This window comes from Herpailurus yagouaroundi, unplaced genomic scaffold (assembly GCF_014898765.1).
Source record: "Herpailurus yagouaroundi ecotype Mexico unplaced genomic scaffold, PumYag 28, whole genome shotgun sequence".
Taxonomy (NCBI): domain Eukaryota; kingdom Metazoa; phylum Chordata; class Mammalia; order Carnivora; family Felidae; genus Herpailurus; species Herpailurus yagouaroundi.
The window spans coordinates 72748690-72771373 of record NW_024412376.1 but is presented as its reverse complement, the minus strand read 5'-3'; the positions used below and the strand labels follow the sequence as shown (position 1 = coordinate 72771373).

Below are 22684 nucleotides of genomic sequence, written 5' to 3'. Positions count from 1 at the left end.
GTTTTTACGAATCACATGTCTGCTTATATTGAACATGGCACTCTTGACATGGCTGATGTCAGCACTGATGCAGTGCTTTTCTAATTTTTCCATTTTATTCCTGAATTCTTTCTGGGTAAAATGGTTATTTAAAAGATCGTTTTTCTGGTAATGGGTAGAAGTATTTTTATTTATTTATTTACTGGTGATATTATATACGTAATGTATATAATAACATTGGCAACTGACATTTGTTGAGCACTTTTCATCTTCTTACCAGTCTGGAAGATTTCATTTTATTTAGTTTGAGTAACTCAGATAATCATCTTACTTCTCTGCTTCTTCTTTTTTTTTGTTTTAATGTTTATTTTTGAGAGCAAGTGAGCACCAGTGGGGGAGGGGCAGGGAAAGACGGGGACAGGCCATCTGAAGCAGGCTCTGCACTGATAGCAGAGAGCCCAGTGCGGGGCTGGAACTCAGGAACAGGGAGATCATGGCCTGAGTTGAAGTCAGCCACTCAACTGACTAAGCAAGCCACCCAGGTGCCCCGTCTGCCTCTTTTTTGTAACTGACACACCATGAGTCTGTATGGGAATCTGTGCGATGTGCTGCTTCTATTGCAGCGGTGATAATGCATGACTGAGTTATCCTTTTCACTTTGGCCATGAGAATTAGCTTTCTCTTTTATTTACAAAACTTGATTCTCTAATAATTTTCATGAGCAGGCTGCTGCTCTCCATATACAGATAATATTCTCACAACTAATGAATCACTCCCTGGTCTCTTGGAAAAGTGCACTCCATTTCTCATTTTAATTAACTTTGCTACTGCATGGCCAAACTCAATAAAATTTTTCCTTCTGTTTTCTCTGCCTTTAGTAATTCACTTCCTTATCTTAATTGAGCTTGGTAAAATATTTAGATATGTAATGTTGGTTCCCTCTTGACACTAAATTCTTAGTTATAACCAAGTGTATAATGATACTGTAAGTTGAGCATATATTTTAAGTACTATAGAGCACTTGACCACCGATCAGAGAAAACACAAGTACTTCTATTAACGTTACATACATGTTCTCTTTACCTAAATGTGTTTACCTTAGGAGGATTTTAGGTTCTTTTTCTAAGCCTATGTACTTGGAAGTTTTAATACGAGATGAGAATAATATCCTACCTGGGGCAGCCTAATGCCCTGGTGTCACAGTATTTGACCAGCTTGCTGTGCCCATAATGAGCACTGATTTTCTTCTTATATCATGTCACATTGCCTTAGACACAGCAAATACGCACTGATTGTAAACATCGAATTATTGGGGCACCTAGGTGGCACAGTTGGTCGAGCATCCGACTCTTTTTTTTTCTTTTTAGTTACGAAAGTATTTATTTATAATGAGAAAAAGAATCACAATGAATTACACATTTTAAAAGTAATAAATACCACATACCATGAAATCCAGATAAATAATATGATATTTTTATTAATTAATGGCCTGAATCACTTTTTTTTTTTTTTTTTTTTACTTTACATCCACATCAGTTAGCATATAGTGCAACAATGATTTCAGGGGTAGATTCCTTAATGCCCCTTACCAATTTAGCCCATTCCACCTCCCACAACCCTTCCAGTAACCCTCTGTTTGTTCTCCATATTTAAGAGTCTCTTATGTTTTATCCCCCTCCCTATTTTTATATTATTTTTGCTTCCCTTCCCTTGTTTTCATCTGTTCTGTGTCTTAAAGTCCTCATATGAGTGAAGTTATATGATATTTGTCTTTCTCTGACTGACTAATGTCACTTAGCATAATACCCTCTAGTTCCATCCATGTAGCTGCAAATGGCAAGATTTCATTCTTTTTGATTGCCGAGTAATACTCCATGGTGTGTGTGTATATATATATATACACCACATCTTCTATATCCATTAACCCATTGATGGACATTTGGGCTCTTTCCATACTTTGGCTATTGTCGATAGTGTTGCTATAAACATTGGGTGAGCATCCGACTCTTTATTTCAGCTCACATCATGATCCCAAGGTCATGGAATTGAGCCCTATATTAGACTCTGCACTGAGCATGGAGCCTGCTTGAGAGTCTCTCTCTCTCCCTCTGCCCCTCTCCCCTGCTGGTGTTCTCTCTCTCTCTCTCTCTCAAATAAAAAATAAATAAATAAAATAAACATCAAATTACTATTTTTGTGTCCTAAACTCAAATTTGTCATAGGTTAGTGTTCTGAATCAAACCCAGAGGACAAGGTTATTTGGGTAAGTTGGAGATTGTATCAAGCATGAGCACATATTACAGAATGAAACATAACCAGAGCTTTTAACATTTTGTGATCAACTATTCTCAGTCACATATATTAACAAGGAAATTCAAGACATTACAAAAGAGGGGACAAAATTTTTTCTGAAATGTATTTTTTAATTAAAAAATTTAAATTTATTTATTTATTTTGTGAGAGACTGAGACAGAGTGAATGGGGGAGGAGCAGAGAGAGAGGTAGAGAGAGAGAATCCCAAGCAGGCTCTGAGTTGTCAGCACAGAGCCTGATGCAGTGCTGGAACTCACAAACCGTGAGATCATGACCTGAGCCGAAGTGAGAGTCAGACAGTTAACCGACTGAGCCACCCGGGTGCCCCTGGAGAAATATTTTTCATCTTCTTTGGTACAAGTAATATTTAAATGTTAATTCCTTGTGTTTCCATCTTAAAGTCACACTAATGTTTAAAAACTATTAAACACCCTTTTAATTGTTTTATAAACTATTAACTTTACTATTTTCAATACAAATTTTCTCACCTTTGTGGGACTTGAAACGTTCCTCTGGAGTACATGAAATCTACCACATCAAGCTGGCATGACCCTCTCAATACCTTATTTGCACTCTTTCTCTCCTAACCTTGATTCTTGTTCACACTCAGTACATATTATTGGCATGTTTAGCTGCCCTAAAGCAGGGCTAAACTCCGGAACTTTCCTTATTCTCTTCCTGCTTTGTTTTGATGAATGTCACTCAAGCTCCTGGGATGAGGTGCCTACAGGCCAGTGACTCAAGTATATAGGTTATCTAGATATAAGTTACATTGCTGAAATCTAGGTTCCATTTCTTCTAAGATGTATCAGTGCTCCATTGATTTATAAAACTTTTCAAGGACCCCTCCTCAGATATATATAGGTTTCTCCCATTTGAAAGCTGCTAAAAGGCATGCATGTCATTGTAATCCAAAAGGACTAAAACACAAGGAATTGAAGAGTGATGCTCATTTAGACGTTAAAGGCTGGGTACGTGGTTGTGCCCACGTCAGGGTAGTTTCCAGACTCTCAAGCGGAGACAAACCTGTATGTAGAGCACGCCACCAAAGACACTTCAGTTACAACAAACAGTATATCGTAACTGACTTTAAAACCTTCTAACAGTCCTGCACACTAAAGCACAGCGGAGTTAAATGGGATCTCTGTGATTCCATATATCCTAAAGAAGCAGTTTTTCTCTGTGTGAAACCACATGCATTTTCATGGACGATTCAGGGATAAAAACACATCCGGGCAAGATACAAGAGTGGAATGTATAGACAAAAGCTTTAAGGGTTCAAAGGCTTTTTCTTTTTTTCCCTTCTCTTTCCTCTTTGAGCTCAAGTATCATTGAATGCCATGGAGTAAATAAGGTCAAGAATTTGACCTAACAGAGTAACAAAGTTGACTAGGAAAATGTCTCTACCGTATAAAAGAAAAAATAGAATACTATCCTGAAATGTCAAAACTATTAGACCCTAAACTCTGATACAACTTGATTAGAGTTTTTTTTCCTAATTAACTCATTTCAAAGTAGGTTCTTATTTGAGAACATCTATGGTTGGAATTCCGTTGTTCTTAAGGTATGATGTGTATGTATATGTGTACATATGCATGTGTATACAAATATATCTATGTTTCTCAAAGTTTTACTTTTATATGTGTTTTATCTCTCTCTGCTCTTTTTTCCTCTGAGTTTTCAATAAATTGAAGTTACAGTGTTGTAGTTTTACTATAGTAGGTACTCAAATGTACTTCAGGGATTGATCATTTTAACAAGCTTTATCAAAGGGATGGATCCTTTTCATAAGCATGTGAAATTGAAAACAAATTTTGTAAGTTAAACAGTATTGAAATTTAAAGTATAGAGTCATTCCACAGAGCAGCGTTGTACTTTGCAAGTATATCGTGAGGTATGGTAGTCGTGTCTCAACCAGACTCGGCCCATGAGGGCTTTTGGGATCTGGCTTTAGAATAGATCTAGCTGCAGACACTGGGCCCAGCAGACTATGATCAAAGATGGGATCATGTGTCACTAAGATAAATAAAAATATTTCTGACATATCAAGGAACAAAGCAAACTGGATAGGGAGAGCCTCTTAAGAGTTGTAATGTGGTTTATATAACAAAAAGGTCTTTAATGATAAGAAATGCAAAGAAGCAGGACAGAATGGTGAGAACTATCAAGTACTCAAACCATCTGTAATACCTGTATCTCTAACAATCAAAATAGTATCGGGGCGCCTGGGTGGCGCAGTCGGTTAAGCGTCCGACTTCAGCCAGGTCACGATCTCGCGGTCCGGGAGTTCGAGCCCCGCGTCGGGCTTTGGGCTGATGGCTCGGAGCCTGGAGCCTGTTTCCGATTCTGTGTCTCCCTCTCTCTCTGCCCCTCCCCTGTTCATGCTCTGTCTCTCTCTGTCCCAAAAATAAATAAACATTGGAAAAAAAATAAAAAAAAAATAGTATCAACGAAGATGTCTAAGTCCTAGATGTTTTCAACAGGAATCTCTTAGAAGAGTGGGGGACAGATGAAGTCAGTTTCACAGATCCAAAATTCAAATGGTTAATATGAAGTCTGTTTATCAAACTGCAGAGGAAGGTCTAAAATTTCCTGGAAGTTAGTTTTTTTCACTGGACTACGGAAAAAACCCAAGGACACAAATATATAGCAAACTGGACAAGGAAGACTACTGAGGTACTATTGGCTACAGAGACAAAACATAGCACATAAAGAGCTTTAAATGCCATTTCTGCTCTGCTGAACAATGAGATCAGGGGTCTGTTTCATACCTTTATAACATAGAAAGAGCCATCTTCCATTATGTTAGTGTGGGATATTAACAAACTGAACCGTATCAGATTATAAAACAAAGAGAAAGTAATACCTTATCAGAGATCATTTTTAACGTTTGTTCCCCAAAGCAGCTAAAATTGAATGTTACCAAAATAGAAACAACATATTTCAGTAAAATTGACATTTTAAAATGTCAGTGGTTAATGGAAGCTACTTTCACTCTTACTGATGATTCTTTTTTTGGAAGAATTTAGTATAAAATTAAGTTGTCGTGACATACTTCTTGATCAACCAAATATAACATGACCTATGTGTTTAGTAAAATTTGACAAAATTTGGGTAGAGTCTTGCCATAAATAATGAATTATCAAAATATGAAGTCAGAAATAAATGTTATTGCCTTAGGGATTTAGAAGCTGGGGATCCTTACTTTGTTTATTTTTATTTTTTTAATGTTTGTACATTTATTTTTAGAGAGGGAGAGTAGGAGATGGGCAGACAGAGAAGGAGAGAGAGAAAATCCCAAGCAGGCTCCACACGGTCAGTGCAGAGCCTGACGTGGGGAGGGGCTTAAATTGATTTTCATGAACTGTGAGATCATGACCTGAGCCAAAAATAAGAGTTAGATGCTTAACTGACTGAGATACCCAGGTGCCCCTGGAAATTCTAATTGTAAACATTAGGATGTCATAAAAAAGAAGGCAAGATTTTACATTTTTTTTCAACGTTTATTTATTTTTGGGACAGAGAGAGACAGAGCATGAACGGGGGAGGGGCAGAGAGAGAGGGAGACACAGAATCGGAAACAGGCTCCAGGCTCTGAGCCATCAGCCCAGAGCCTGACGTGGGGCTCGAACTCACGGACCAAGAGATCGTGACCTGGCTGAAGTCGGACGCTTAACCGACTGCGCCACCCAGGTGCCCCAAGAAGGCAAGATTTTAAATTTTTATGGTGCTCCTTTCTTCAAGATGCGCCTTTATTGCAGTTAACATACATCTAAATTACTGATATCTAACAGTGGAAAAATTGGGGAGTTCCACCTGCCCCCTTGAATTGGTTGTTTATCATGAACAAAAGTAGGAAACGCATGTCTTTTCTATGACTACTTGCTATAGGCTGATAACTGTAAGGTATTTTCCTATGAATTTGTTATATTATTGGTTGTTGTCTACAGAGGTTAGTGTTTGTGTTGATAGCAAAACATGTTAGAAGGAAAGGTATATATGAATAAATAAAGAGAAACAGTGGAGAGAAGGAGAAAGAATTGAGTGTCATAGGTAAGAAGCAATGTCAGAGAAGGTCATGGCCAAAAAGAAGTGAGGTCTGTGCAGAGGATTAGTTGTGACTGTAAGGGCAGGGATCTATGGATAACCCATCATCCTCAATAAAAAAGAATGAGGTAACACAGAGCAACTCTATGGGTGGAAAGAATGGAATGAATAGGGGTTTCCAGGGCATATAATACCTTAGAGGCCCACGATGGCCAAGCCATGGAGTAATCGGGGGGCGGGGGGGCGGTGTGTATGTGTGTGTGATAGACATTCATTGTAAGAGTAATCTATTTGTCCCTCTAGAGAACACCTGGAGTGTTTCTCTGGCATCAACAGTGATTACTCTGCATAGGCTTTAGGCATGGCTGGAATATCCAGTGTGATTAATAGTCTTATCCTTACTTAATAAACCATCTTCTGGTTTGTGGCCACTATTGCTCTTATAGCCATTTGCATAATTGTTCCTCTTTTCATTCCTGTTTATATTCAAATGATTACCAGTAGGTTCAGTGCCTCGACCACTTCATGACAAAATCAAACATCTGAAAAAATAATCTAATACGAGCTGACAGAATGGTAATGCGAACAAACAAAGGAGCATTTACTGGCAATTGAATAGATTGCTACAGATTGCCATTCCCGGAGATTTACTGAAGAATGTATGTGTACATCAGAAATACTGCCCATTTGCCTCTTTTTATTTAAATGACATGTTCCAGCCTGGCATAGAGTGCCAAATAAATATTTATGGGATAAATGAAATGAATGTTTGTGAAAACCAATTGCATTTTAAATGTGTCAAGAAAGATTTTTTTTATTGTTTATGTATTCAGTAATCAATTATGAGTGTCTGCTCTATTAGAGACATTGTCAGAAGTCCTAGGAACAAACAGACAAATAAAATATAGTGTCTGTCCACCATGAGCTCATAGTCTAGTGAGGAAGACAAGCATGTAAAAAGATGATTACAGTGCAGGGTAGCTATCGCTGTGATGACTCTGTGTTCACAACAGGCCCTCAGTCTTCTGTTGGCCAGGCAGGGAGGGTTCCAAGAGAAGTCTTGTAAATACAGTGGGAGGGAGGGAGGAGGTAATACGCGTGGAGGATTCCTTGTTTATAAAAGTCCAAAAGAAATTACAAGAGAAAAGGCAAAGATAAGATAGGGGAGCGGGGCCACATCATTCAGGACTCTGTAGAGCACCTTCAAGGTTTTGTCTTTTATCGTGGAAATTATAGGAAGTGCCCTGAACAGCTGTGAGCTTCAGAAAGCTCACTCCAGCTATTGTGTGGGAAATGGATTTGGAATAGAGCAAGGCCAGAAGCAGGAAAATATTCAGGGGAGAGTTCTAGTAATTCAGTCAGGAAATGATGAATTCCTGACCTAAAGTAGTGACTAAGAGATGGAAAAATGCAGACTCTTTAGACCTAAATGTATGGGAAAAGGAATGTCAAAAACATCAACATTTCGAGCAGCAGAGAGTATAGGGTGCTGGTCAGTTGAGCCAGAGGAGGCAGGGCCAGGAACAGGTTTGAGGAAAACACATACTTAGGGGAGAGATTCTTTATTGACCTAGGAAAGCCCTGAGAATATTTAAATACTAGCTCTAAAGAGCTAATAGAAAGGAAAAACATTTTTATTAGAAATATTTTTAATAAGTGCTCTTAAAGCAAAAACTCTTCTTAGGTTTGAGAGACAGATCTGCATTTTCTTATATTTACAATCTTTCCTTCCTTCCTTCCTTCCCTCCCTCCCTTCTTCCCTCTTTTATTTCTTTCTTATTGTCCTGAAGAGTAGGTAAATTATATGCTGACCTCATAGGATGATTTATAAACGTATGACTCTAAAGATTTAACACATACAAATATTAGCGGAAGAGTCTATTTGCTGTAGCTCATTATTACACAGATTGGAATACTAAAGTTCATATTGGTGACTGGCAGTGCTCTGCCCAGTGTTTGTTCCTTAATGACATATGGCCAACAACATTGTAGCTCAGAGGACATAAGACCATAATGGCACAGTTTTAGGAGAATTGAATTAATGATATTGATTTTATAATATTTTTAGTTTTAGTTTTCCCAGGGTTTTGATTGCCTATAAAATTATTCTCTCTTCCAAAAAAAAAAGTAGGATATAATTAAAAACTTTACCCCAAAATTTCCCATTATCCAGGGGAACAAATGATATATAATCAAGATATTTATTCTAGTATGAATAGTAGGTAAAGGATTATAAACCATTATTTATACTTTAAGGTACATGGAATAAGTTTGCTCAAGAGAGATCTTGAAATAGAACCCAAATTAAATATCAGTTGGACAATGAAATTCAGATTCTTTTTGGTGCTCTAAGTTTTCTCAGCCTTTGAAATAAATTGAATTTAGTCAATCATTCTGTAATTGTTAATTTAATTCTTGATTAAATGCATACTCAACATGTAATTAAAAAAATTAATAATAATGTATTTTATAATCACTGAAACTTCTTGACTTAGTATTTTAATGTATAGTATAAGGAAATCAGTTACCATCCTCATAACAAGTCAGGTTTAATTGGTAATTTTGATAAATACTTAAATCTGCTCCAGTTTGAACTAATATTAAAAATTTAGTTTGAACTTGAGTTTGTTCTTAATTGATCAGTTCCTGGCTATAGCCTGGCAGTGTATTTTAAATGTCTATGTCTCCTGTCTAATTTCAAAGAGTGTATGTGCGTGTGTGTGTGTGTGTGTGTGTGTGTGTGTGTGTGTTTGCGTGTGCATGTGCATTTATTTTGTTGGGAAATTACTATTTTAAAATACTTTGAGAGAAATGGATTAAAACATTTGAGTGTATGATTACATTGAACTGGGCTCTGCTTTAAATTGAAGAGACTTTTTCAGTAATGGCAAATGTATCAAAACATTTAAGCCTTCATATTGCATGTCATAACCCAAAAAATTTATGAAAAGTTGCTATTTCTCTAGAACCTCTAGGGTTCTCTAACTGAGAATATGTGTATGTAAAATAATGCCTGTGAACCATCAAAGGAAAACTGTCCATATAATAAGTGAAATGAGACTTGAGAGATATGGAAAGGATAAATGAACTTTTATTTGCTAATCTCAGCCATGGAAAATTTATTTGAGCTTAGTGGTGGGGTTTCTTATACACTTAACAATAGTAAGACATTATTTGGAGAGGTTGATTATAAATTCTCGTTAGGATAGCACTCCCGTTTATCTTGTTCTAATTAATGATCAAGCATGGTGTCTAACTACCATGGCATGTGAGAGACCATTTTCATAGATAGGTCTAGACAACTGTGGCATGCATCATATAGAGTATAACCGGTCAGCTTGTGAAGAGTTACATCCTCTAAGAACATTGTTCCTCTAGGCACTAGACTTTACCCCATTCAGTGATCAACACTTGTGCTGTGCACCATTCATTCATCTTAAAATCCCCTTAACAGTGTCCTTTTCAGATTACCTCTATCCACTGTCTCCCTAGTTTACAGATGGAAACTTACAAGAAATGTTAATAAACTAAAATACTGACTTAGGTTTCAGAAAGTAACTATTAAAGCCTGATTGCAATGGAGCCCCCTTCCTGCTTTTTTATTTTCATCCTTGACTCTTTCTACAAATAAAGCCTTGCGTTAGTAGTTATCCATTTTCTGAGTATTATGTGAATATGTATTTTTCTTCGAAAAAGTAGGAGTGCACAATGGCTAAATTGTTTTATGTTGTGTTTCAAAATGCTGTCCAATATGACAGCACATCACGAACTAGTCACGTGGCCCTTTAGGCTTGCTTTGGACACCCTACACTTCTTGGCTCATAGTGTCTTTAATGTCAGTTACCGACACTTATTGAGTGCCCACTTTGTGCCGGGCATTGTGTGGAGTAGCCTTTAGAAAACTTCTCAAGTTGTTAGCACTGTTTACTAGAGAATGTCCTCCTTTATGTACTAGGAGTCAAGAGGCAGCAGTCTGGAATGAAAATAATAGCTGGGAGGAATGTAAAATTAAATCGGTTAATTGATGTTTGTGGGCACATAAATAGCTTGGCAATATTCATTTTGATTAATTTGTGGACAGCATAAACAGTAAAACTCATTTATCCTGACCTCAATTAGAAAAGTTATGCCACATGTTAATATGGAGAATCTGTGTAGATCTATAAATTATGCAATAGTTTTCCTGATTGATCAATTATATAACGGATCCAACTGGTAAAAATAGTTACATGTTTAACTTTTAGCTAAAGAAATTATATTGAATGCACCCAAACAGAGGAGAAGATAACGTGCTGTCTCCTGTGTTGCACGGAATGTTCTAGTTTTATTTCTACAGGTCAGTGATTCCCAAAGTTAGGGGAATTTGTCCCTGGTTTCACGTGATTGGACATGGAGAATTCTGCACACAATAGGAGTAATGAAATATTGGTTTAATCAGATAAATACATTTGACCAAAACAATCAGTTTTGAATTACAGCTAGCATGGTTTAAAAAAGGAAAAAGCTGTTGGTGGGGAGAACCGGGGGAGGTGGATTGTAATCTGAACAGTTTTCTAAATTCAGGATAACTCTTACATACTAATGATCTGCAAAATGCAATCAAAGTGGTAACTATCATGTTAGGACTTTTATGCTGCAATGATAGTTTAGATTAAGAGACTGCACTTTGCTTTTTTCATTTCTGTGATACATATCCTTGCATAACCCTTACCACTTGGAAGAGAGAAAAAAATTAAATTCCATAATTCTGAGTGAAACATTCTTTCAGATTTGCTACTTTCAAGACTCCTGGCAAGATACGTTTTTCAGTATTTTTAATATTGATAGCACTTGCCCTTTAAGAACAAATCAATTGACATATATGAGGGAGAATAAAATCCTTTCTATTTTATGCAGCTGATTTGCAAAAACATTGTGCTACAAAATCCTATAAAGCTGTCCTACAACATCAGTTTTCCAGACCCAGACCATTTCCAGGTGAAAGCTGCTTTACTCTTGTGAGATGTAGAAAACCGGCAGGGCGAGGTGTCCAAAATGTTTCCCGTTTTTCATTGGAGCTAATTTTCAGGGAAGGTGGAGCAAGAGCAAAAGGGTCTTCACCTTGCAAAAGAGCTCCTAGATACCAACAGTTTGTCGTGTTTCACACAATGGTCCTTTCAGCTTCCCTTGTGAGTGTCCCACAGAAATGCCACTGAATGCAGATAGCTCGTAGAACCAGGGACCTGTGATGCAAGATATTGAGTTGTTCTTATCTTTCTCTCTCATGCCAGCTAACTAAAGAGATGGGCAGCGTCAACTCCCCTCTTGTTAGATGTATTTTCAAATGTAAACAAGTAAGGTTGCATGGAACTGAAGAACTCCAGAGCTGGAAGGGATGGAGTCTGACCTCCTCATTTTAAAAAAGAAAACTAAAGCTCAGATTTAATAAAGGTTACACAAATCCATGCAGGGAAATTAGTGATCGAACCAAAATCTGGGATTAGTTTTTCCTAGCTAAGAGGTCTTTTCATTCCTCTGCAGGAGCTGTGATCAAACTCTTTAGGTTAAATTCGAGAACTGATAAAGTTATTTCTTCTCCAAGGGGTTAGTTTTCTGATGATTCTATAATCGCTGCTTCATATTTAAAAGGTGAACTTTATAAAACTGCAGTGGTCAAAACTGCTTTGCTGTCATAGGGACTTTAACAGCTACTTTCAGAAGATTGCAGTTGAGAAGCTGGCTTTTGTTCTCCGTCCTTAATCGCTTTTCTCCTGATGGATTTGAAACAGCAATACAGATGAAATAATAACAGTAAAAGTCCCTGGAAATTTAAGAAGGATATTGAAACTATGTCACGTCATGGGGGCTTTGAATTTCACTTTCTAAATCATGTACCAAATGCAAGTATCCTGCTCTAAGTGTGGCCAAACATGCAAATATTTGCTTTCTGAGTAATTTGCCCTAATGACTTTGAAGCATTTTTGAGAAACAGTGGTGACATTGTTCTGCCCTGGCAGAAAGCATATCCCTTGTCAGATGTCCACAGAGATCCCAACAGTCTACGGGTACATTAGTAAGGCATGGGTAGTACACAGTATTTGCTAACTTTGCCTTCTGATTGGCAAAATGTTAGGTATATGGGTTGTCACCTCATCAAGGTTTTGTTACAAGTCTGCCCAGCAGCCAATCTTAGTTTGCCACTAGGAAATGGAACTAGCAGTGTTTTAACTTCTAAAATAATGCTCTCTTCTGCAAACTCCTCTCACCCTTGTTTTTGATTACGTAGAAACCACCATGGGCAAAGTCTGGGGTAATCACGAGTAGTATGAAGTTGTTCATTTGAAAGTTCTATTTTTCACACTTCGATAGCTTCCAGATTGATAATTTAAATCTGTTTGGCCAGGGGCGTCTGGGTGGGCGTCAGTTAAGCACCGACTTCGGCTCAGGTCATGATCTCGCAGCTCATGGGTTCGGGCCCAGGGTCGGGCTCTGTGCTGGTAGCTCAGACCCTGGAGCCTGCTTTGCATTCTGTGTCTCCCTCTCCCTGTGCCCATCCCCCGCTTGTGCTCTGTTCCGCCCCCCCCCCCCCACAAAAACATTAAGTAATTTTTTAAAAAAAATAATGAAGTCTGTTTGGTCAGAAAATGGAAAATTTTAGCAATCACAGGGGCACCAACAGTTTATATTTGCCTTTCCTTTTCCCATACTCGTTTAGGCACTAAACTTTAGTAGTGGGACTTTGTTGCCACCTTGGATCCCTAATGATAAGGAGGGTAGGTGTTATTCTATTCAGCAAGCAGAACATTTTTCTATTGGGGAAAGGATGGGAAGATTTCCCTGGGATGAAGGAAAGAGAGAAGGGTAGAAAACTAATTGGTAGATGTTTAGAAAAATTATTTTGTAAGAGTTGTTAACATGTTTCTTTTCTGGTTTATGTTCTTAGTATACTTTACAACATTTTTTTTTCTTTTGAAACAAGACACTACAAATTATTTTCTAGGAAAATTTACCCTAAACAATGTTAATATTTTTTAAAGGCTAATCAGAGTGTTTATTGTAAGTGTGGAAATGAAATCAAAGATTTGTCACACTTAAAAATGTTTAAAATTATTAAATCTGTTACCATTGAAGTGTAAAAAGGTTAGCACAGTGCAGTTAAATATTGAAAAAATCAATTGCCCTCCTATCGGTGGCTGCCTTTTATTCATTTACTTAACAAGCATTTAATACTGCCGTGTGCATTTTACATCTGTGAGGTCAAGGAGAGAGACAAGGCATATTCTGTAAAAAAAGCAAATAGCTGAGAGTAGTCCCACCTTCATTAAAAAAGATAGAACAAATTAAGGGACTAATATAAGTGTAATTAAGACTTGTAGGAAAAAGTGATTTTAAGATGTGCTTTGAAAGAGACGATGAACAGGGACTGGTGGAGAAAGGGGGATGTATGCTTGGCTGAGGCAGAAGCCACTTGAGGGCATAGTGGTAGAATGGGTAATGTATTAACAAGACGGAAAGATTCCAGGAAATGGTTCATGCTGTTAAAGCACTACAAAATTATTTATCAAGCACCTAGGGACATATTTCCCTAAGCTGGAGTGGTTAAATATTCCTCTCACATGTGTAAGTACAGGGATTCAGATCTAAGCTCTAGAATGAAGGAATGAGGCTAGAGAGAATTTTTAGGATTTGCCTCCAGGTTTTAAGTTGCATGATCTCTATTAAAAGACTGTTGAATATTAAATTTTTAGGTTTTAAAAACACTCGACTAACTGATTCTGAAAGAGAGAAAAAAAAACTGTACCTCTTTTAACAGCTAGCGAAATCTTGGTTCATAATCTGAATAAGATCGTTCATGTATATTCAAGAAGAAGCACCTGTTTTAAGACTTTGTAAGGCCCTGTAAGGCTCTCAGCACCTTAGAGAAGATAGGAAATTTTAAAACCCATCCTTTTAGGAGAGTTGCTAAACACATGATTAAACATCATTTCTTATTTAATTTCTACAGTACACTGTTCAAGCATGTGTGGCATTTAATGAGGAATTACTGTATTGTGATAAACCATTAGTTTATGTAAAAATAACATGAGCAACACAAAAGGTTTTGCCTGGTACATCTCAGCTACCAGTCTGATCTTGTTACTGATACTGAAGCTTCATCTTTATGAATACTTTCACCTACACCTGTCACATCCCCCCCCCCCCTTTTCTTAAGTTGTTATCTAAATTCCAGTTAGTTAACATAGAGCATAATGTTAGTTTCAGGTGTACAATATACTGATTCAACACTTCCATACATCATTCGGTGCTGATCACAGCAAGTGCACTCCTTGAACCCCATTAAACCTTTATCATTTAAAATGTTTGGGTTATGCTTGTCTTTAACATGAATGGAGAAAATATGCCCCCTCCATTTGTATCATAATATTATTGGTTCAGTCAATATTTTTTTTAAAAACTTTTAAAATATGCTATCATCTGTAGCTGAAAGATAAAAATAATTTCACTGAATACTGTCAGTGCCTCTCAGAAATTGGAATGTAAGGGTAGGATCCTTATAGTAAATAGTATACACTAGGTTCTTAAGCTCTGGGATAAAGAGCTATTCAAAGAGGATTGGTAAAACAAACAAACCAGCATGGGGCTGTAAGAATCAACAATGCAAAAATACCATTCTTGGATTTGAGTTTGTTAGGGCTTTGGACAGCAATATAGAGTGATAGACTATTTGAGGAATGCTGTTTTTAATTTAACTAAATAGTAATAGTGACGGGCATTTTTAGTTTTTAGAAAATGGCAAATCAGAAAGGTGAATTTTATCCTATCAAATGAAATGTGGTTGATGTCTAAATATCTTCCACATCCTGTGTTCCCCAAATGATTGCTTTCAGTTCAGTAGATTTCTTTAACATTATTTAATACATAATGTGGATGGGTGATAACAAACATCTAAATCTTTATCCTGCCATTGAGTAGTTTAAAACCTGTTTAGAAGATATGAGAAAAGAAAGCAAATAACAAGGATAGGACTAATAGTAAAGCAATGACATATATAAAGTTTTAGAGAAAACCCTAATGGGGGGTAAGGGGAGGAATAAAGTTTCATCAATAATAGTCAATAACAAAGTCTTGATGTATGTCACAATTGGCGTCATAAATCTACTGTGCTCTCATCTCCGTGGGAAACAATTTCTTTCAAAGATCTGTAATGTGGTTTCAAAGATAGTATGTATGTTTTTAAAAGCCATTCTCAATTATTCTTTTATAAAGCTGGAGGAAACATTTTCAGAATATTAAAAGTTAAACTTGTACGTAAAGCAAAATGTTTGCTCTACCGTAGCACAATCATGAATAATGGAAAACTGTAGATACTTTGTAAAATTCAAAACATCCAGACCAAGGTAAAATGACTCATTTTGATTGCTGTGTTTCCGATGAATTTTAAATGCTGCAAGGACAACCAGTTATTTTCTGTAAAAGATCATGAGAAAGACGATGTATGTTAGCTGAGTGCTCGCCTCTTGGTTTAAACAATTACAAAAATAATTTCTATCTATTATGTGGGTGAAGCGGACTCATTAGCAGATTTGGTGTTCTGTTTAAGTAGAAAGATGGAGGGGGAAAATCAAAGGATTCAGAGGCATTCACTGAGTAATGCAAAAATTCTCATATGTAGAGACATTTTACACAGCAGGAACTTAAGTCCATGTGTAGAGCAGGCTGCTCACATGGTGAAAAACAAAACAACACCGCCCCCTCCCCTGCTCTCTCTTGGCCTCACCCCCCTCACTCCATTGACATGCATAGCTGGCCTGGTAGGTGTAAAAATAGACTGGCAGAGCCTGAATTGGAAATGGTCACCGAATGCAGCCTGCAGTTGCTGGGGTTTTGAGTTCTCTCTCACACCAGCAAGCCAGCCAGCAGATGGGGAGAACTTGTGAGGGGCGTTTAGGGGACTTGAGCGGAGGAGCCAAAGATCGTCTGGATGAATTGTCCGCATTAGTGTCCCCCAGGGAGCCCTGGACAGAGCACAGAGGGCAAGCACGGGCCCAGGGACGGCAGGAACTGTAGGAGTGAGATGGGTAATGCAGCTCTCTGCCCGTCTTGTCATGCGGATAAGAGCGTAAGAGTACACGGACACATGCAGGAGTTGGACAGAACCCCAGACTACTATGGCTGTAACAGCGAGGACACCCAAGAACTTGGGGTGTGGGTAAGTTCTAAGCCACAAACGAGAAGGAGGGGAGGGTGGTGCCATAAGAATCAACAGTGGACCTCATTGGTCAACCTCTAAGCTTCCTAGAAGGAAGTAGACAGAATAAACCCAATGTGACCAAACTACCCAACTGCCTCGGGTTCAGCGGCACGCTGTTGTTTCCTCTTGGAGCCATGCAGTGTCACATGTCTGTTCCTCCTGAGTTGGCTTTAGCTGTGAATTGATATTTGGAATAAGCAACGATGTTGTCTTTTTAATTTGAAACTCTGTCCCAAGCTGAACATGTATTTCATTATAGAGTGACTTGTAGCCTCATGACACTTACATTCAGGGTGTCAAATTCTTTTGCTTGTTTATATATTCATGTATGGTTCATTTTCCATTAGGTCACAGGGCATTTTTTAAGCATATGCTAACATCAACTCCCAGGTGCAGCTTATAAAAGTGTTTTTCTTCCAATATTTGACTAACCTCCGTGGAAAGGCCTTTAAACACTGTCCTGATTACGATAATAATATTTTGTGCAGAGGCTTAAAAGTTGAGCAAATATCTAAGTGACTTTCAGATTTTTGTAATTCATTGTCATGATATGTTCCTTAAAATAGTTACAAAGGTTTATTGTGAATTTGGGGGGGGGCGCTAAAATCTCTTTTTGAAATCTTTTGATTTTCAAATTTGCTGGAGAATAAAGTTGATCTTTGATCTGCCAGGCCCAGGAATTTGACCTTATTGCAAGTTATTTATTTCAGAGCGAAACCATGGGACTAAGATGTGTAGGATTTCTGAGTAAAAGAAACAGAGGGGTTGGACTCATATTTAGTTTGTGTACCTGGTATTTCCAGGGGTGAGAATAACAAGTAGGTGAGGGTCTGAGGTGCTCTTTGGCCTTTTCTCTGATCTGGATGAATTTCATAATTTCCTAGCATTGAGTCTGTCAGACCACAGTGAAACTGAAACAGAAACTAAGAACTTACCAATACAAACAACCTGCAGAGACAGTGTGTGCAATTAGCAGAAGTGAAAAGAAAGTCTGTCAGCACTGTAGTGAAAAAGAGGACAGTGCTTCTGGAATGGGGATGGAAGTCACCAGGCAAGAGAATTAACTTGAAAGGTGGGGAGCTTGGCAATCCCATGGGGGAGGGGAGAACACCTGCCTGAACAACCACACAGCTGAGGTTTCGCCTTCTGGGGTTAAGGCTTAAATTATCCCCATCCACCAGGAGAGTCACTCCAGATTTCTGATCGACCACTTCTAGTGCAATTTCTGAACTGAGGTGTCAGAAAAGGTAAACTTTTTTGGTAACTTTTTAGTAACTCTGCATGCTTGCTTTGTTGCAATATGTAAATATATTCCCTGAGAAGTAACCGTCTTGTTTAAAAGGCAATTTCTATGAATATTTTTTATTAACTTAGAATGTAGACCATTCTTACAAATGTTAGTTAATAATTCCTTCAATATTTTTGTTACCTAAGTGTATTCCATTTTTCACCTTTTAAACATCATTAAGAAAAATGTAATGCATTAAAATAAGTTAAAGGTGCTTTAAAAATTAAATATAGGTAAACACGAGCACGTGTCAACATGGTTTTGAGGTCCAAGGGCTGGAATGAGAAATTCACTCAAAACTTCAGAGTTCAGAAGACAATGAAAAATGTTTTAAGAGGAAGACATAATCACCAGCAAGAAAGACCATCCCCTGGTTGAAATCCTTCTATTCCTATTAATATAGATAGGTTATGAAAAATGGGAGTTGACTTTAAAAATATATTACAATCTGACTTCTCTGAATTAAATAACATTCTTATAACCTGCTGATTATTGAATAAACTCTTCTGTCAGAGATTTTATAGATGGGAGCGTATAATGATTGCTGTGACTTAGAAAGTTATAGTAGAGGTTGAAATCCACCTGTTGTCCACCTTCGGAAGTGATGTTCTGCTCAGAATTTCTCCACTTTGGCTGTGGGACCAAAAACCAAACAATAATTAATTTCTAATACCAAGGGTGACTTAAACTGAATATGTGGTTGTATCTTGCTGAAGTTTTCTGAACTTAAGAACTGTGTCATCTTTTCTTTCATGTTAAGTGGGTACTACAAGACTGATGTCACTCTCTGAATCGTGTAGATAAATGTGTTCCTTAGTCACTTTCCATCATTCATGTTTGTCACAATTAATGATAAACAGTTGTTAAGAACTTTAGAACTGATTGACTTATATTTTTATTTTGTTTTTTTGGGGGGGGAGCAAGACAGAAACAGTGGTACTGGGCACTTTTTTCTTGGAAATAAACTTAGAAATGTTTTATATAATTTATTGTATTGTTAGGCCAGAAATTTCACATAAATAAATTTTCCAATTTTTTTTTTCATAATCAGAAATCAACTTATGGGGAAAAGTAAAATTTGAGATGCTAAAACAGCTTTTTGTGTAAATTAATACTTCATTTTTTCTGTAAGTTTTATTTAGAATTTTGAATATTCTGGCATTTATTTGTATAGATAGTATAACAATGAGGAATATATCAGCAATTATGTTGGAAGTAAGTAACCAAAAATAATTTCTCCTTGAACAATGTTATTGTATGTCTATATTTGCAATTCCACTTATGTATAAGCTTGCAAGTTTTTTATAAAAATGATAAAGGAAATCAGATCAGAATAATTTCCAGATGTGTTACATAGCAAAACACAGAAATTATACCAAAAAAAAGAAAGAAAATGAAACTCAATATTATTTTGGCATTATGACTATTTTTTGAGTTTTAAAACAACTTTTTAAAGGTATGGTAAAAGAGATGAACAGCTATTATGCCAAAAATTTTTTAAATTCTATAACTGGACAAATAATATGTTATTTTCATAGCGCATATACTAATTAAGGCTTACATTCCAGAGCAGAATTAATTAGCAAGCATTTTTTTTTTTTCTCTTTGTAAAGAACTAGCGAGTGAACATTGTAGGCGTTGCTGGCCACCTGGTCTCTGTCACGGCTACTTCTTTCCGCTATTGTAGAACAAAAGTGGCCATGGACAATAGGTAAACAAATCGGGGTCTGGCTGTATTCAAACTTTTACTAAATTTTTCTATTTATTATTCCATTGCTAACTTTTCAATTACTAAATATTAATTTAGTTACTCTTTTCCTATTTTGTAAAGATATAAATTAAAATATTCATAAGTTACCATTCCACTAACAAAGATGTAAAATATGATAATATTTAGTCTTAGAAGATTGCCTTGAGAGTGATGAACTTTCCTGGGTGTGCTGTAAGTTTTTCTAATTATTTGAAAAGCAATTTGGAAATACATTTCAGACTCTAATTACAATTTCTGCTTTTCAATTTTCTAGTGCAGTGAGGACTCTAGTAGCAGGCAGGTATTTTCAGGGAGACAAAAGAGTAGGTAGGTAAAGCTTCTGGGCAGATTCCCACCTCCAACAGCAGCTAATGGGCTGGACTGGACTCCAGTCCATTTGTTGTGAGTATTCCCAACACTCTTAAACATTCCTCCTTTCACTCAAATTTTAGGGGCATGAGAGAATTATACTCCTTGAGACCTTATTCCAAATCCACTGAGAAAGTAACTGCCTTCCCAGTGAATATATAAAGCTCCTGAGCATATGTTAGGGTTTTCCTCTGAAATGTGGTTGCCTCTTACTTTAGACTTTAAAGGACTTGAAGATCTATTATTATCACAGTTAGTTTTTTTTTTCAGCTTTTCAATTTTTGTGAATTTCAATGTAACTGACACTGAATGTTATATTAGTTTCAGGTGTACAACATAGCAATTCGACTCTATGTTATGCTGTGCTCCCCACAAGTATACCGACTGTCACCATACATTGACTATATCTCCTGTGCTATACCTTTTGTTCCCATTACTTATTCATTTCACAACTTGAAGCCTGTATCTTCTACTCTCCTTTACCCATTTTGCTCATCTCCCCACCCCCTTCCCATCTGGCAACCATCAGTGTGTTCTCTGTGTTTATAGTTCTGATTCTGTTTTTTTGTTTAGTCTTTTGTTCTGTTTTTTTTTTAATTTTTTTTTTTTTTTTAGATTCTACATGTAAGTGAAATCATATGGTATTTGTCTTTCTCAGTCTAACTTCACTTACCATGTTGTCACAAATGGCAAGACCTCATCCTTTTCTATGGCTGTGTAATATTCCATTATGTATATATATTTCTCACATCTTCTTTATCCATTCATCTCCCAATGGATGCTTGTGTTGCTTTCATATATTGGATATTTTAAATAATGCTGTGATAAACATAGGAGTACCTATAACTTTTTGAATTAGTGTTTTCATTTTCTTTGGTTAAATATACAGTGGTTATCAGTTAACACTTTGACATTTCCTTACAGAGGAAGCATGTGGAGCAGATAGGAATCCAGAACAAAGTTCAGCTGTTTTAAAATTCTTATTCAGAATAAATCCGCATAATGGTTCTAGTTTTTCCTGTTGATCACAGAAGGGAAAACTGCATCATCTCTCACATTCCTTTTCATTTTCACTTATGCAGATAACTGGTATACATATTCCAAGTTCACCTACAAAAAAAGAAGCTCTTAGAGATGCTTTATAGTCTTTGCCCTTGTTTCCAGGATAGCTGTATCTGGGACATGAGTCAGCAAAGACATGAGGAATCCAAGTAGGCTCCAGAGATGGCTTATTGACCATGCTTTGGTAAAATGCAATCTAGAACAACATGAACAAAATCATTTCATGTTCTTCTTGGCTTGTATTTTTATTATGGCATCATTTATAGATTTGTATGTTGCTCTAAGTGTACTCTCTATTTTTCTTGCACTGAAATCATGTATTTTTAATTGTAGTTTCTTTGCTGTATCACATTACTTTGCTTTGTCCCAAGAACAAAACCACAAATTTGTTGCATCATCACAAACATTACTTTGGTTACCTGTCCTAGCTGATTTTTGAGCTATTACATTCTTCACTTTTTTATCAGTTATGCTCAGAGATTTTTATTTTCTTGTTTCATTTATTTGAACAATTTTTCCAATTTCCATGAAGAATTTTATCTTGTTTATATCAACCTTTTGTTATTCTATAAGTTTTCCTATGATTTTTTAGACCATGAACAGTGATTTCTGATGTTGTGAAAACATTTTAGTTTTTTCTGCTATGCTGAATCAAAAGATGGTTTGTTCATCGGCCAGTATTTATTGAGCTGGGCCTTCTTCTAAATGTTGGCGACAGAATGATGATAACAGTTTGTGGTGGGGAGACAAACTTTAAACATATGTTGGGGGAGGGGGAGTGTGCTGCCTAGCTGAAGTAAGAACATGCTGGGGGTATTCAAGGGACAGAAAGACAGCATGGCAGAAGCATAGTCATCAAGGAAGAGGGTAGATGCCAATGGGGTCTGAGAGGCAGGCATAGCCCTACCATGGCAGAGGTTTGGATTACTTTCCTTCTTTTTTTTTTTTTTTAAAGTTTATGTATTTTTGAGAGAAAGGGGGAGAAAGAGAGAGAATGTGCATGTGTGCAAGCCAGGGAGGGGCAAAGAGAGAGAGAGAATCCCAAGCAGGCTCCTCACTGTCAGCACAGAGCCCTACATGGGGCTTGAACTCATGAATCAGTGAGATCATGACTTGAGCCGAAGTCAATAGATGCTCAACTGACTGAGCCACCCAAGTGTCCCTGGATTTCTTTCTAAATGCAATGGGTCTTGGTAAAAGAGTTTGGATTTCATTCAAAATACACTGGGAATCCTCTGGGAAATAGTAGGACCTCATTTATGCTTTGAAAGCTCTCCCTCTCTTGCTCTTCCCTTGGTGAAGGAGGGATGGTGAGTGCAGCAAGAGTGAAAAAAAAAGAGGCTGAGTTTGGTAGTCCCAGAGACCCCTGAGGTGAATGATGATGGAGGATCAGATTTAGGATGCTAGCAGGGGAGGCCAGAAGTGATCAGATTATGGATGTGTTTTTGTTTTTATTGAGGGATTGTTTTGGCATTGTAAAAGAAATAAGGGACTTTTGGCTTAAACAACTAGGTACAAGACAATTCTATTTATTAAGATGGAATGGTGTGTGTGTGTGTTTAAGAAAGAGAGAGAGAGGTGATTCTTTATCTAACAACCAAGCATGTCTGGACATCAAGACAGTTAAAAATTTTCTTCAGTTTTG

The 22684-nt window shown here is 37.1% G+C and overlaps 1 protein-coding gene across 8 annotated transcripts in view; it reads left to right on the top strand.

Moving 5' to 3' along the window:
- Window positions 1–22684, top strand: part of LOC121030809 (ankyrin-2-like) — a 554568-nt gene that overhangs the window by 421374 nt on the left and 110510 nt on the right. The window contains exon 1 of one of the 8 annotated variants that reach the window (XM_040475623.1): window positions 16143–16528. The exons of 6 other annotated variants lie outside the window; for them this stretch is intronic. In XM_040475623.1, the coding sequence (XP_040331557.1) occupies window positions 16394–16528 (135 nt within the window). In that variant the 5' untranslated portion in view covers window positions 16143–16393. Of the gene's footprint in view, window positions 1–16142; window positions 16529–22684 lie in introns of those variants that run through there. One more of the 8 variants, XM_040475609.1, reaches the window with a different exon arrangement.